General features: G+C 39.2%; 1 protein-coding gene across 2 annotated transcripts in view; it reads left to right on the top strand.

The window, feature by feature from the left end:
* Positions 1–16379, top strand: part of nlgn4xa (neuroligin 4 X-linked a) — a 102738-nt gene that overhangs the window by 67288 nt on the left and 19071 nt on the right. For both annotated transcript variants that reach the window (XM_053477407.1, XM_053477408.1), the window contains one exon: positions 12902–13087. In XM_053477407.1, coding sequence (XP_053333382.1) covers positions 12902–13087 — 186 coding nt within the window. The remainder of the gene's footprint in view (positions 1–12901; positions 13088–16379) is intronic.

The following is a 16379-nucleotide window of genomic DNA, read 5'->3' as shown; positions in this document are numbered from 1 at the left end:
ACCACTACATGCGGTGCCTCGGAGGAGGGTTGCCGCAAATAGATGTAATGCCGAAAGAAAGAACGAGCGAGTAAGAGAGAGAGGGAAACAAAAACTATATCAAAATGTAGTGTGGTCCAGAAAAGGACATCATCGATCAAAATATGTCTCTCTGACAGAAGCAGGAAGTGGAACAGAAAACAGGGTCCATTTGTTATAGGGACTGCATTTCGCTGATAGATGGGAATATTCTCCCATCCTTTTACAGTATCATACTCTTGCAGCTCCTCCATTTATGCAACGCTGGTTGGAGCGAGTCCATCTTACATACTCCGGATTTACACATTCAGTTACAAGGAGAACGGCTACGGCACGGAACCTCGAGGAACATCAGAAACATTTTTCAATTAAGGCATAAATTCATGAGTTATTACTTCCTTCTTCCTTCCTGTAGCTTACTTACTGTGACCGTGTGCAGCAGAGGAAACGTATGTACAGTACTGTCCGCACTTGTTCAACGTCCCACATACTTAGAGTTATGTATTCGAGTCTTGCAGCGCAGCGCAGGATACCCACTCGTATTTTATGTATTTTCATTCGAAGGTCTGTAAAGAAACCGCTGGAAAAAAGTAGAGCTTCTTGCGGCGGGAGATTCTAATTACCTCGGCCGAATTTTAACGAACTCACGTTATTAGATCACACGGGTCATATATCACACCCGAGCATGTGTAGCCAGTTGCACATTTCACGGTTCAGCTGCGAGCTGGTGAAATCGCCGAGCTGAGAGGACACAGATTTTTATCGCCACGCCGTGTGTCTTTCCTTCCCTCGCAGTAGATGTTAGTGAGAGCTGATTGTGCATGGGGGATCACAGTCATGCTGAAATGACAGAAAGCAATACGACTCTGTTTAACAGACAAAAACAATTGTTTTAAAATGGCGCCCCGTGTGAGGAGGGAACCGGCAGACTGTCAGGTTCTGCCTCTGCTACATCATGTCATCAGTTGGAATATAGTTTGAAAGGTCTCCTTCTCCTATGTACAATATGATCAGTGTTCAATTGACGTTCTGAAAATAAAAACTTATTAGGGCTGTCAGTATTAACGCGCTAACGCGTGTGATTAATCTAGAAATTTTAGTGCATCATGATTTCTTTTTTTACACAAATTAATTATATGACCAAGTTTGACCCTAATGGCTTTCTATAATCGCCGCACAGTTACCCGGCTGTGTGTGATAATGGCACGTTTAGCGCGGATAATAGGATGATTGAGGAAACATCACCAGCTGTGCTGAACGGCAAGTTGTTTCATAAAAAGCCTGTAGATAAAAGTTTGGATGAAACCAAAGTGTGTTCGTGCTACCCTCAACAGAAACTGTTTTTTTTTTATGTGGCGCAGATGGCTAAGGTTCTTGGTTATTAACTTTCGGATGTGAAGATTCGGGTTCGAGCCCCGCCATTGCTAGGTTTAGTTTGCTACACAGTTCTTTAATCTAAATATTGTATAATTGTGATTAATCGTGATTAACTGTGATTAACTAGATAATTTTTTTTAACCCTACTGTAATACTAAATTCTGCGTGGAATTTAAGAAAACACTCACAAGCGTGTTTTTGAAAAATGTAAAACGCCATCTGTTTTTTGGAATGAGCAAAAATTTTGACGTGTTACCGTTAAGTGCACGGAATGAAGGTGTGAGCTCACGTTTATTTGGTAGATTTTAATTGCACACTCATAAGCACATATTACAAAATGTGCATCGCCATCTTTAGAATTTTAAGATCAGTTAATTTTTTTCAAGGTTGATTCTTTTTATTATATACTGTAAGGGCGTTATTCCATTTAAATTACAAAGTAGCATATCTTCTTTTCCTGTGGGACGATTGCAATGAAACAAAGCCTATATGTTACCACAAACGTGGCCAAATACACCTGTGAAAACCCAATAAAAATAAGTTTAGTAGTTTTTATGTAATGCATGCACAAACTAACAGACAGACAGAGTATTGCAAAAAAAAAAATCTTGATCTGTTTTATTATTCATCTTTGATCCTTCCAAATAGTTTTTTTCCAACTATCTTTAATGTACAGACAGGCCAACTTTTACAGTTCTATTATATGTAATAGATAAAATATCTGAAACCTTACAGTATATCCATCATAGCAAGACTAATCAATCACAGATGTACACAAGCTCACTAAATTGAAACTACCTGTTATCTACTACTACTGTGAGCAGCAGTTTGAAACAATCTCAATACTAGATTGATGTCCTAAGTTGAATTCCAGTCGCTAAATGGGAGCACCGCATGCTTACCACTGACCCACTCAGGTAGATGCTGTTAATATTAGGAAACGTGCATCCATGACAGCACACACTACAAAACAAAAATGCTGCAACAGTTATGTACTGAAACGTTACATTGGGAATTGGCAAGAAATGCTTCAATTAGAATCCTATTTTGTGAAACCGGACAAGATACAGTTTGGATGCTGTACAAACACTTTATTAAAGTACAGTACAGTCACTTGGGAGGTCAGTTGTACCTCACGGAAAATATTTCTTAAAGCAAATGGAACAGAGATGTCACCTTGCAACACTCTGTGCCTCTTCCACATCTTTAGCTTATCCCAAAGACATCAGTGCAGCCTGGACAAGGTGACAGTCCATCACAGGGTACAAGAACACAAACATACAGGCAATTCGAAAACGCCAATCAGCCCTACACCTCAGGTTTTTGGATTGTGTGAGGAAACTGAAGTATCTGCAGTAGACCCTCCAAGCAGGGAGAACATGCAAACTCCACACACTCAGACCGGAGGCAGGCTTCCAACACTGGAGAAGTGAGGCGACAGCCATACCTACCAATCCACCTTGATGCCTTTCCACAAATTAGAGGATTTTTTTTAGACTGCCACCTAATTGGCAGTGTTCCAAGCTTTTGGTAGGTGAGGGAGCCCTAAAGTGCAGTGTAGCGGTGAAGCGGGGAAAATAACACCTTAAAATAACTCAGATGCTCTTGGAGTTTTGAGACAAAAGTGGCTGAGATGTACTTTACCCACTCGTGCATCTTTTGATAGCAAATTTAGTACCATGTGTTAGGTTCTGATTTGTTGAGAGAGCATCTCGATGGGATGCGTTTCAAGGAAAGCCAAGCTGCAACCAGACGGCAACAAGAGAAAGGTTAGTTTAAAAGTTTTCTTAACATTAGCATTAACCACAGATTATGAAGCATTGCGCTCTGAAGTCTTTGGTGTGAAAGGTACCGTAACGCTTTTCCGGACAGTTCTGGCCCACTTTAACCCCTAATTACACCCTTTACATCAGGTACTAGGCATGTATAAGCAGTGATCTTATATGGTAATAAGTAAGAAAATATACAATATTTGAGGTTCCTGTTGTTTTTTTTGTTGTTGTTGTTTTTTACTTCCTAGAAAGATGCTCGTACTGTATGTCAACTGGATTTGTTAAATTGGCATTAGGTGATGTTCTTGTTGATGTTATTATTAGTAGTAGTGGTATTATTATTATTATTATTAGGAGTAGTAGTAGTTTTATTATTATTATTTCTTATTATAAGTAGTATTGTAAGTATTTCTACTTATTATTATTAGTAATAGTATTCTTAGTATTATTATTATTATTAATATTATTAGAAGTAGTATTGTTAGTATTATTATTATTAGTAGTAGTAATAGTATTCTTAGTATTATTATTATTATTAGTAGTAGTAGTAGTAGTATTCGTGTTATTATTAGTGTTGAGTTTTGCTGCTGCGTGACTAATGTTTGTAGTGTGTGTGTGTGTGTGTGTGTGTATTACTCATTGAGCTTGTTAAATAAAGTATTAACTATTTGCGGTCAGTTGTTGAAAGTCTCCCAGCACTTTCATCACACTCAGCTTCTTCTCCAGCCCTATGTTCGGATGTGTCCAGCTTTGTACTATAGCAGCTGCCAAATGAATAAATGGAAACTAATTGGAGAGAGTGGGTTTTTCCCCCAGCATTGGCCAGTAACTGTTTTTACTGTGCAAACGACAGATGGCAAATCACTAAATATACATCAAACAGTAATGCAACGTAAAAGTGACAGATAAGAATATGTGTATTTATCAGGAGTGGAAAAAATAACAACGTGAAGCATCATAAGCGCCAGCGACCCCAAATCTCTCCATGTAAATTCATCATTGGAGGACCCAAACTGTTACCCTCAGCTGAAAGGACATGGTTTGGATGGTCAGGAACAGTCGAGGATCCACCAAGATGCCGTGACCTGGAAGCTGCTGGAAAACCAGTGTCACTGTCTAGAGTCAAGTGAGTTTTATATTTCCATGGACTGAAAGGTTGGCATCTAAAAAGTAAGCGCTTGTTTCAAAACCCACAACTTTCAGCTTGACTAAAGTTAGTTTCTGATCCCGTGGATGATGAAGGAGCCATCTGGAGGAATGTTATGACCAGAGGTGTGTATGTGGAGGAGTAAAGGTGGAGTGTTTTGATACCACAAGAAAGGCTTCAGAATTCTTGAGCATAACAGCAAATCATGAGCTAGACAATTGAACGTTGAGTGTTCCAACAAGACAATGAGCACAAACTCGCGTCAAACCTCATGGTAGAATGGGTAAAGCAGGCTTTTAGAACCTAATAAAAAAATTGGACTGTGATAAAAATGGCCCATGCCAGGGCACCATTTATTTTTATTAAATACAATTTCTGCCAAATTTAGTAGTCAAATATCCAACTAGAATTATGCCAGAAGCTTGTTAATGGTTATTAAAATAATCTACTGAAGGTAAAACTTGCCAAAGGACATTCAACCAAATATTGCTGTGTGTATCTTGGTGGCACGTTGGCTTAGTGGTTATTAGTAGGGCTGCACGATATATTGAAAAATTATCGTTATCGCGATAAGGGTATACGCAATATTTGTATCGCAAAAAGGGTTGCGATAAATTAAACTTATGTGTCAAGCATTTGTGTGTCCAAATGTGACCAATCAGATGGACCCTTACTATCTTTATACTCGCTTATATCTTTATACTTAATAGTATTTTCTTATTTAATTTTTGTTTAATAATATTTATTTTTATATAAAAAAAAAAAAACAGACAAGCCAAAGGAAATATTTTGTTTAAAAGATGCTCTTGTTTTAAGACACTCTTGATGAGTGTATGGTTACACGGAACCATACTTGGACTAACTAATCGCATATTTTCCTAATATCGTACAGCCCTAGTGGTTAGCACCGTCTATTGGTCCTTGCACCTCCAAGCTGGGTTCGATTCCCGCCTCTGAGTCTGTGTGCATGGAGTTTGCATTTGCTTTCCATGCTTGATAGGTTTCCTCTGGATGCTCTGGTTTCCTTCCACAGTCCAAAAACATGCAGATTAGCCTAATCGGTGTTCCCTAATTACCCGTAGTGTGTGAATGTGCGTGTGATTGCATCATAATCCTGTTCATGATGAGTCTGTGTAAACTACACTACAACTGTATGTGACAATTTGGAATGAAGGGTGCTCATGGGTGACTTTCAAGTGAACGAAAATTGATAGGACTCTCTCAAATTCCCCCACAAGCAAGAAGCAAGAGATAAAGAGTCTATTAAATGAAGAATATTTAATGCAGTGCCCTCTGAGCTGCTGTTGTAATATGCTGACACAAATGTTAAAAGTGCCATTTAACATATCCGTTGGTCCAGCATACTGACGTACAGTACGCATTGTTCTATTATATTTAAATCAGTGCAGGTTAAGCCACAGCATAGATCCCGATACAGATTGTAGGTCACGTAATAAGGATTTCTGTTTACCTATTTAAAACAGGTGTAAAGATATAGAATAGATGATTAGTAAGAAGAGATAGGAGTCTGTAACCATTGCATGGTTACTAATTATGGGTTTAAGTGAACTAATTGATGATTAATAATCAGTTTAACCGCATAGCACAATGCTTCTTGCACTCATTGTGTTTCCTGAAAATCAATCCCACCATGATTCAATATTACTACTCTTAGAGGACATTACACATACGCAGGAGGGAAGGTAACACAGTGCATTCACATTGTTATTGTACTTTAATACAAATTTCATGTATCTGCACTTTTACTCCGCTCAGTAGTACAGCAAATATCTGTACTTTTACTTAACTACATTTCTGCATGGTGGTGCATTACCTATTGACGGAGTTGTGTAGTCTTAAAAGGGGGATTTTTGCCATCTGCGGACTATTACTGTATGTGTAATTGTGTGACTTGTTGAATATTTCGTCTCCCATGCGAAAGGCAAGGGTTCGATTCCCAGCCAGTGCCCAACCCCAGCCACTGAATGCGGTGCCGATCCCGAACTTGGATAAAAATGAGAGGGTTGTGTCAGAAAGGGCATCCAACGTAAAACCTGTGCTAAGCTTGTGTGTATGGGCCAGATGGTCCGCTGTGGTGACCCCTTTGCCTGGAGCAGCCAAACGACCAACAACAACAAGTGTGACTTGTTAAATATTAATTTTCAAAAAGTCTGCTGCTTCAGTGTTTTTAGATCTTTTTGTCAGATGCTACTATGGAATACTGAAGTATAATTACAAGCATTTCATTAATGTTCTTTTTCAAGAGCTCTGAAATTCGCCCTGGATTGCTGTCAGTCAACTTCTGGGCCACATCCTGGCTGAGGGCAGCCTATTCTTGCATAATCAATCCTTGGAGTTTGTCAGGATTTATGAGTTTTTGTTTGTCCACCTGCCTCTGAAGGATTGACCACAAGTTCTCAATGGCATTACAGTCTGGCCAGCTTCCCGTCCATGGACCCAAAAGTTCTATGTTTTGTTTCCCAAGCCACTTAGATATCACTTTTGCCTTATGGCAAGCCACACCATCATGCTGGAAAAGACATTGTTCATCACCAAAATCTTCCTGAATGGTTGAGAGAAATTGCCCTCAAAGGATGTTTTTGTACCATTCTTCATTAATGGCTGTGTTCTTAGGCAAAATTGTAAGTTAGCCCACTGCCCTTGTCTATGAAGCAACCACACACATGAATGGTCTCAGGATGCTTTATTGTTGGCATGACACAGGACGTATGGTAAAAAGCTTGTCCAGGAAGGACAGGCAAGCGGCACCATCAGTCCTATGTCATGCCAGGTGTGTCCCGCCTTTTCAAGTTTCTAAATAAATTCATGGGAAATCATTTGTACTAAATCATCCTGCCATTATCAGGGATTTAAATATATTCTGTGTGTGCACATTTTTTTGCGTGTCATGTTTCTTTGATGATATGTGCGAACATAAGGTAACTGTCTGCAAATATAATATTAGCCCTGCACACCGTCTGACTAGCTAAGGCTGGTTTGTTCAGACTTGGCAAAAAGAATGAATGAGTTTTGTTGCAACGTTCGTGCTAACTCTCCTGGCTCTCTTCTCGTCATCCGCTTAGATTCAGGATTTCACTACAGCCAAAGTGTGGATTCTTCCAGCTGTTTGATGGTGTATGCGCTCAAAACAGGAACTGCAATGCGTCAGGCTTTGTCTTTTCCTTTTTAAAAAGACAAACACATGGATTCTATCAGTATTCAGCAGTCACGCGTGGTGCGTCAAGGTAAATGTAGAATTTTAAATAGTCGACACAGTGGAGCGAATAATAAACGTATGCACTTGATAGTGGGACGGTAAACAGAGAAAATGAAGAATTCTAAAGAACAAAAACACATAATCCGTAGCAGCTGGGCTGATTTTGGGAGCACTAAAAGGCTTCCTGTATGCGCCACGCTTTGTGTGTGTGTGTAGGCGAGTGACCTGACCCCGCTCAGCTAATCCACAATGTGCCCCTCACATCGCTCCCTTTGATAATTAACATTTCATCTGGGAACCAAAAGGATTATCTCGCTGACAGCGAGCACAATTAGGCACTATTAACGTCAATCTGTCAGGATGCTGGCTTTCTTTTTTGGATTGTTTTTTATGGTAATATTTTTTTTCATGTTTTTTTTTCTTTCTTCTTTGGATATTTTTATCGAAAATAAAGATATTCAGTGTCACAGATAAAAAGAGTCCTGTGTTCATTCATTTATTCATTCATTCATTCATTTATTCATTCAAGTGCCATGTCTTAGTCAGGGTTGCAGTGGATCCGGAGCCTGTCAGAGGCTGGAACACACACATTCACACACTGACAGTTAAAAGTAGCTGATTCACTACGTTCATGGGTGGTTGTCATGTTTTTGAGTTAATACATTTAAAAGACAGTATTAATTGAACTGTAGTTATGCCAGCATTTATTAAAGATTTAAATTGAATGTCTGCACCTATTCCTTTGTTGACTTGGATTTGGGAAACTTGCCAGTAGATTGAAACTTTTTTTTCCTGAGTAATTCATGATTTTCCCTATCTTTACTAAAGCTTTATTTCCAACTAATTTCCATAGCATGATGCTGCCGCCACCATGCTTTATCATGATTATAGTGTTCTTTTAGTTTAGGGGCCAACATACAGTATTAGGACTGTGCCAAAAGTAAATCAAAAGTCAGCATCCCCTTTTCTTAGTCAAATTGCACATTTTGGTATAGTACCCCATCCACTGTACCAAGGTCCTACTCAATATACCGTAGTCTCCATCACAAGCTGTGCATTCACGCCGATGTTGAATTCTGACTCTCGTAAAGGTTTTCTAGTATGTTACAGAATGGTTATCATGTTTACAGATGACATCATTAACAAGAGCAGCGGATGGAAAAGATGGAGGGAGAAAGTTAAAGAAGGGATAAGCCAACAGTGGGTTATCATCAAAGTGGATTCAGGAGTTGGGTTCAACGATGACGCAAATCCATCGCTTGTGATGTAGATCATGTTGAATGGTACCTTTGTAAAGAGGAAGAGTTATGATACCTGTGCAATTTACTGACCTAGATCAATTCATCAAAATGTTATGGCCACTTTTAGACTACCTTCAATACAGCCCCTTATACTGTATCTTTAAGAATTATGAATAAAATGTTCTACCTTGGGTGTCACGCGGGTGTAGTGGTTAGCACTGTCGCCTTGCACCTGTGTGCATGAAGTTTGCATGTTCTCCCCGTTGCATGTTTTCTCCCACAGTCCAAAGACCTGCAGATTAGGTTAATTGGTGTTCCCACATTGTCTGTACTGTGTGAATGAGTGTGTGTCTGCCCTGCCACAAGTCCAGGGTATACCCCGCCCTAGATCTCCTGGGATAGGCTTCAGGCCCTCCGAGACTCTGAATACAGGATAAAGCGGTATAGACGATGAGTGTGTGAGAGATCCTACCTCAGTCTCAACACATTTTACTATATGTGTTGGAGTTGATTATATGTATGTCTTTGGTGAAATATACAATAGGTAGGCTTAGATGTGGGGCATTGGTGGCTCAGTGATAGATTTCTTGCCTGCCATGTGAAAGGCTCTGGTTCGATTCCTACTCAATGTCCAAATCCCAGTCACTGAATACCATGTTGTTACTAAGCCCAGGTAAAATAACCAACCCTTGCAAGGTATTTCTGCTGTTTGAATTTTGCTCTAGGTCTCCTGGCAGCCTCTGTGATAAATGTTCTTGCTTTTTTTTGTTGATTTTGGGACTTCCTGCCCTTCGTAATGCCAATGCTGTGCCCCAATGTGATTGAAAAAAAAAAAAATCCTGCCATATTAAGATCGGTGCACAGCCTTTAATATCCCCTGTATACAACACTCTTACCTTCAATCACGTTGCTTTGAGCTGCACTTTTGAACAATGTTTAAGCTTAGACATCTTTATCAAGCTGCTGAAGCAATGTGAAGTGTGTTATTGAGCAGGTAAAATATGAAGCTTAATGCAGTTACACAGCAGACTGTTTTTAATAAATAATAGAGAAAACATCTAGTGCCTAATGTAATTAAATCCGTAACTGTAAAGCAAAGGAAGGCTCAGGGGAAAGAAGATGTATGGATTATGCAACAAATCAATCTCTCTCTCTCTCTCTTTCTCGCTTTCTCCAGCTTATATTCAGCTGTGCTTAATGACTATTCTTTTGCATAAATATGGTTATTAAACATGCACAATGATTCATATTGTTTTTAACTGGTAATTGGCCAGAACTTTAATGCACAGCTTCCAACATTATCACTTAACTCAGCACATTTTGGAGGATCGATATGTTTCTACGCATCAGCTATAGAGGAGGGAGTCCGCAGGATGATAAAGGAAGACACAGATATTATCCTACACTTAAGCTTTATTGACGATAGCGATATTCTCATGCTCACACCCAGTCCACTTTCAGACAGCAATCGCATCAAGTGTTAAAAAGGACGAGTCTGAAGGACGGCTGTATGTCCGGTGTCACCGACTCAAATCGCTGATCTGTCGCAGGTGTTCGGACAGAGCTGCTTATGATGCTCCCGGAAGCTTCTGCCAGCTTCATTTTTTTAATACAGACAGAGATTAGCAAGGACCAGCGAGATAGAGCCAGAGAGCCGATGAAAGCCTAGGCTTAATCCCCGCACCGGAGACTGCATTAATGCTTAGTAATATCACTAACCTGGAACTGGGGAACGCACCTGAATACCTTAGCTGTAAAAAACTTTGTATGGGAGGAGCCAGCCTCGATTCAGGAGAAATTCCAAAGAGAAGAGCCAAAATTCTTGTATAAAATATACCCACTGATTAAATCCACACAACTAATATTCAGCGCAATTTTTAGATAAGGGGGGAGATGGACCTGGCACACCTGGCACAGTAAATATGTTTTGGCAAATGTATTCACACCAAGGCCTTGGGCTATCCATTTTGGGGGTCAAGACTTGCCAATGTTGTAATCCCTCTAGCCCCATGTCAGCATGACCAACTAAATCTGTCCTTTGCTTACACGTACTCCTTATCCTATTTACCCTGAACCGTTCTGGTTTATAACTGCACCCTACGGGGGGAGGGGGGGAGGGGCGGGAGGCTGAGTCTAGCCAAGAGAATGGCGCAGACACCCTGGAGGCTGCCGCAAGGCATCGCTAATGGGCTTAAACCACTCGGCTAATCTGTCAACAAGTCGCAATTTTTTGCTCATTGAGTATCCTGTTTTTGGGGCTGGTGAGCAAGCCGCAAGCTGTTCAGTGCAGTGGGGAGTAGTTGATATATTTGAAGGAATAGTATTGGCCATTTTTTTCTTTGTGCCTCTTAGGGAAATACTAAGAGGCAGCCAAGCATCGGGCACTATCACCACTTATACAAGTTTGGTATTGGCAATATTTCCTTGCATTTAAATTAACTTAATGATTCATTCCAGTTCTCCACATCACAACACCTAGAACTTGTACTGTACATTCCATGCCGACGACCACATTTAATATAAAATGTCATCAAGGTTTCAGTGGCCAGAGTTTTAGAGTCCATTTCTCAAGACATCACTACATACTATGAGACTATTAAGTGCCATAGATGATTTAGTACTTTATAGACAGTGCAAAAGCAATGACATAGGTTCCTGACAGGGAACTGAAAAAGATCCTGCCACACCGAGAGTGCAGTATAATTATAATTGAGTCGTATAATTGAGCAATCTTTTCCCTTCACAGCAAAGATCTCACAAAGGTCGCTGCCAAGCTGTCACTACCCCCCCCCATACAGTTTGAATGACTTACTTTAAACACGGCAATAAATAAGACACATTTGCATTCACATTCCAAAAGCGCAGCCGGAAAATGACGGGAATTAAATTGGAAGTAACCCCAACCTTTTGCAAATAGGTTGCCAAATTACCCCATAAAAGCACACCTCGGACGATCCTCTGCGCATCCGTAATGCACATCTGCACATCCTTTTGATCCTGTTGTCAAGATGATGGGCTCTCGTGATACGATGGAATTAAAAATTGTGATTATTAGGGCAGCCATTAGTGACCTCTACGTGGAGAAAGCTCCTTTAGTTTTAGGGTTAGACATTTGCTGCTTTGATGGGCAAAATGGTAAGGAGGCTGTTGGAGTAGGAGTAGAATGACGCAAATGGCATCCAGGCCATATGTCAAATAAAAGCACAGCAGAGACATTTAAAAAAAAAAGAAAAAAAAAAAGTCCCTACTAAGGCCTGCTCCTGGGGAGATTACAGTTTGGAAACTTTTTTTTATTATTATTACATTTTTTAAAGAGCAAACATGCTTAAATTAACTGGACACTATGTTTTAAAAAACACAATATTCAATTATTATTTACTGTAATTATTCTCAAGTCTACACAAATTAATGCAGAGCCACAAAATTTTAATGTTAATACATATAATACAGTGATAGTTAAACACTAGCCTGAATGTTAGCAGCCAAAACACAGTATTGTTGCTAATTTATTTATTTTTGTTATACGTTCTGTACTATACAGAAAATGTGTGGGCCAGAACTTAAAGAACCTAACCCCTAACCCTACTTCTGAAGTTTAAGCAACATGGAAGTGACCAATCTTGCTTCCCTAAAAAAAATCTAGTTGCTAACTTCAGTTGTTTTGGACAGATGATTTTATACAGTATACTATCAACATTATACTATCTCGCTTTGAACAATAATAATTTTAAATGCTAATTGTTCATGTTACTTCATGATATTAATACTAAAATTGGTGTAAGCTTCTTAAAGCATATGACCTGTAAAAAAAAAAAAAAAAAGTTTCGCTTAAATTAAACTATTCCATGCAGAATTTAGGATTTTTTCTCCTCCCTCCAAAAAATTGGTAGTGTCCGTAACCAGGTCAAATTCCTGTTGCAAAATCTTAACAATTTTGCATTTTAGAATATTACACTTTTTTACCACGATCATAAAGATCAAACACAAAGAGAGTAACAAAGATACAGGGGACATACTTGTCCCTCTATTTTGGTTGATACGATCGACACATCAGTGCTCAATCCTGCCTGACAAAGAACCTAAAAAGAATTATTCATAATAGTTCTGTTATTATTTTCTGTGCCAACAGGATTTCTAAGCACAGGAGATCAGGCTGCCAAAGGGAATTATGGCCTGTTGGACCAGATTCAGGCATTGCGGTGGATCAAAGACAACATCCAGGCTTTCAAAGGAGATCCAAAAAGGGTGACGATATTTGGATCAGGAGCTGGAGCATCATGTGTTAGCTTGCTGACCCTGTCTCATTATTCAGAAGGTATGTAACATTACATTACTACTTATTAAGAAACATTCTTATGGTTAATTAGTTAATTGAGTGTCAATTATTTAAGAAAGTGTTTTTTTTTTGTTAATATTCACGGAGTAAAGCATGACCACTTTATTACATTTATTACAGTGTTCTAATAGTTAGCCTGTACGTCAGTCGAATAGCTTTATCCAAACCTCAAGAACTCAGAAATAAGCAGACCTAAATAAAATCAACTTGATAGTAATGTGTTGTGTCAGGGATGCTCTAGGGTCACAAAAAAATAACCAAAATATGGCTGTACAAATTTAAATAAGTCTGAGGTTTGAACAGTTAGATTATGTTGCTTAAATACAACTGTACACATAAGGTTCATGGAATTTATTTTACCATTAAATCAGTTCCTGGATTCAAAACCCTAAAAACGAACCATGTGAAATACCATTTGCACACTCTAAGGTCTGAAGGATCTCCATTTATGCTAAGAACATGCTAGTAAGATCCTGAACATCACTCTCACTAAATGAACTGCTAAAGGGCAGTAACGTTTAATGCAACAATCTTTAAACAAAAGGGTTTAATTTACATGAACAACTTTTTTATAGATGACCCCTTTATCAGAAACTCACTGGAACCCTAACCCTAACCTCAACCCTAACAGTTAACCCTAATCCATATTCTAACTCTAACCCTGCACTGCAAAAATTGATATCTTAATAATTCTTAGAGTAAAGCTTGAAAGATATTTTAGCAAATATTTAATCTAGACAAACCTATCTATAATTTCAGAAAAATAAGATTACAACAAACCAAATATAAGATTGTTTCTAGTCAAATGGCACAACAATTGCAAATCAAAAACGCTTGTTGTATTGGCAGGTAGTTTTTCTAGGCTTTAGGAATTTATTTCGTCATCATCTTCTATGCCGCTTATCCTGTACAGGGTCGCAGGGGCCTGGAGCCTATCCTAGAAGACTTTGGGCAAAAGGTGGGGGTACACCCTGAACATGGTGCCACTCAATCATTTACACATTAAGGGCAATTTACGAACACCAATAAGTCTTTGGACTGGAAAAAAATGGTAAAAACCCACCAAGCATGGGGGGACCATGCAACTTTCAGCAGGAATTGAACACAGACCCTTGAGATGTAAGGCATTAGTGCTAACCACTCCTAGGATAGGCTCCAGACGACCCTCTACACCAAATAAACCGGTATCAAGCCAGGCAGGGAAATCAAATCTGGACCCTGGAGGTGCAAGGCGACAGTGCTAACCAATAAGCCATGTTACGCATGGGGTCATACACAGACGGAAGTAGAGTGAGTGAGCAACCAACCAACTGAAGGAAGCAGGATGCTGAAGTGGGCCAAACCTGAAACATTAAGAGAGACACACACCCTAACCCACCACCATCAGAGACACATGCAAAGCACATACTCAATGTCGTAAGAGCCACTAGTAACAGTCGACTAGAAACAAGCTTAATATTTGTTTTGTAATCTTATTCTAAGAAATTGTTTGGCTCGATTCAAGAATATTTCACTTGCTAAGATATTTGTTGCAGTGTAACCTAACCCTCATCTAAACTTTCTGGCCACCAACTGATAGACTAATGAACCAGTGTCTACACATGCAATTCATTAGGTCGGTGTGTGTGAGAATACAATGCTGTTAAATCCCTATTAGGGAAGGTTGGTACAAGTCACATGCAAACATTAAATTTTTTTTATCACTCTAATTGCTTAGCCCCCCCCCATTCTTTAAAGTATGGAATTAATGAGTGACCACTGCCTAAACCTTCAGCCTGCCACATGAACTATCACTAATCTAATATTCACACTTGTTTAGCAATTATAATGAATGAATAATACGCCACCACAGACTGAGGATTCTCCCTCCAGAATAACGGTGCTATTTTTGGGTGGCCTTGGAGTAACCTTGTTGTACTTAGATGCTAAAATATAATTTTAAAGCTGTTTAACTGCTCAGACCTTTAATAGCACTTTTCAGATATTGAATACTTTCCACTCTTGAAAGCACTCTGGAAAGTGTATTTATTATTATTTTTTTTAATATGCCATTAAAATCCATTTGAATGCAAGGGCTAAAAAGCAACCCACTGATGCTCAACATCAACCTACAAAGCCTTCCTTCCGGTGATAAATACAGCCCAGATCGAAGTGAAATCTCATAATGGATCAAATAACCTCTGGCAACAGCTTCTCTTCCCCAGAACCTGCAATTCAATCTGGACCGAGGATGTGACACACTTGATTAAAATAATGCGGACGAGATGAACAGTACTCCCCTGCATTCTTGTCGGGAAGGGTCAGCTATGAGATATGAATATATTTTGAATAATATTGTATAATTTGAACTGTAAAAAGCACTTAGTAGCACATTATTTCTACTCCAGCCACTGAGGGTTAGAGATCTTTGAGAGATGTGGATGGAGTAATAGTGCTTTCTCATCTATATTGTTTTTAGTATAGCAAAGTTGGATCGACTTATATTTTGTTGTTCAAATGTTCTAAGAGGCCTTAAAGAAATGAAATAATTGTCTGACATGCTTTTGTCTAGCACTGAAAGATGTAAATGAATGTGAAAATAGTGAAATGGTTCACATCTGGAATCTGGTTAGGATGAGAGAGGCTACTGTAAGGACAGCACTGTGGTTTAGCTGTAGGGTACCGATTAAAAGGTCATAAGTTTAAACCCCAGCCTCACCCTGCGTTTGGTCCTTGAGACAGGCCCAGGAACATTTTATTAACTACATGTAAGACGATCTGGATAAGGGTGTCTCCCAAATGCTGTAAATGGATTAGGATCCCAGAGGGATGCAACAAAAAGTCACATGAGCATGAAGTCTTTTTAATATCATATGGGTGTGAATGAGGAGTCATGCATGAAGCTTGGGCGACAAACTAAGACAACATTTAATAGCATGCATGACTGCCTGAAGAGGGGTGGGGGGGTTTAAATTAGGCTTTGATTCTGTTTATATTTTGGGAGAGAAAATAAATTAAGTTTGTTATAATTCAGACTAAAAAAATGCAGGATTTCGGAAACACACCTCTAGTTGGTAAAGTTTATAAAATTTACATATTGTGGCCAATGGTTCCCGTTTTTTTCCAGTTTCCAGCATCGTATGTAAAGCATTAAACAGCTTAAACAGGCGGAATAGTGGCTTGGTGGTTAACACTGTTGCCTTGCGCCCTCAGGGTGTTGATTTAATTCCCACCTCGGATCTATGTGCATGGAGTTTGCATGTTCTCCCCATGCTTGTTGGGTTTCCTCCAC

Source organism: Clarias gariepinus, chromosome 18 (genome assembly GCF_024256425.1).
Source record: "Clarias gariepinus isolate MV-2021 ecotype Netherlands chromosome 18, CGAR_prim_01v2, whole genome shotgun sequence".
NCBI lineage: Eukaryota > Metazoa > Chordata > Actinopteri > Siluriformes > Clariidae > Clarias > Clarias gariepinus.
This window is presented reverse-complemented; position numbering and strand designations above follow the sequence as displayed.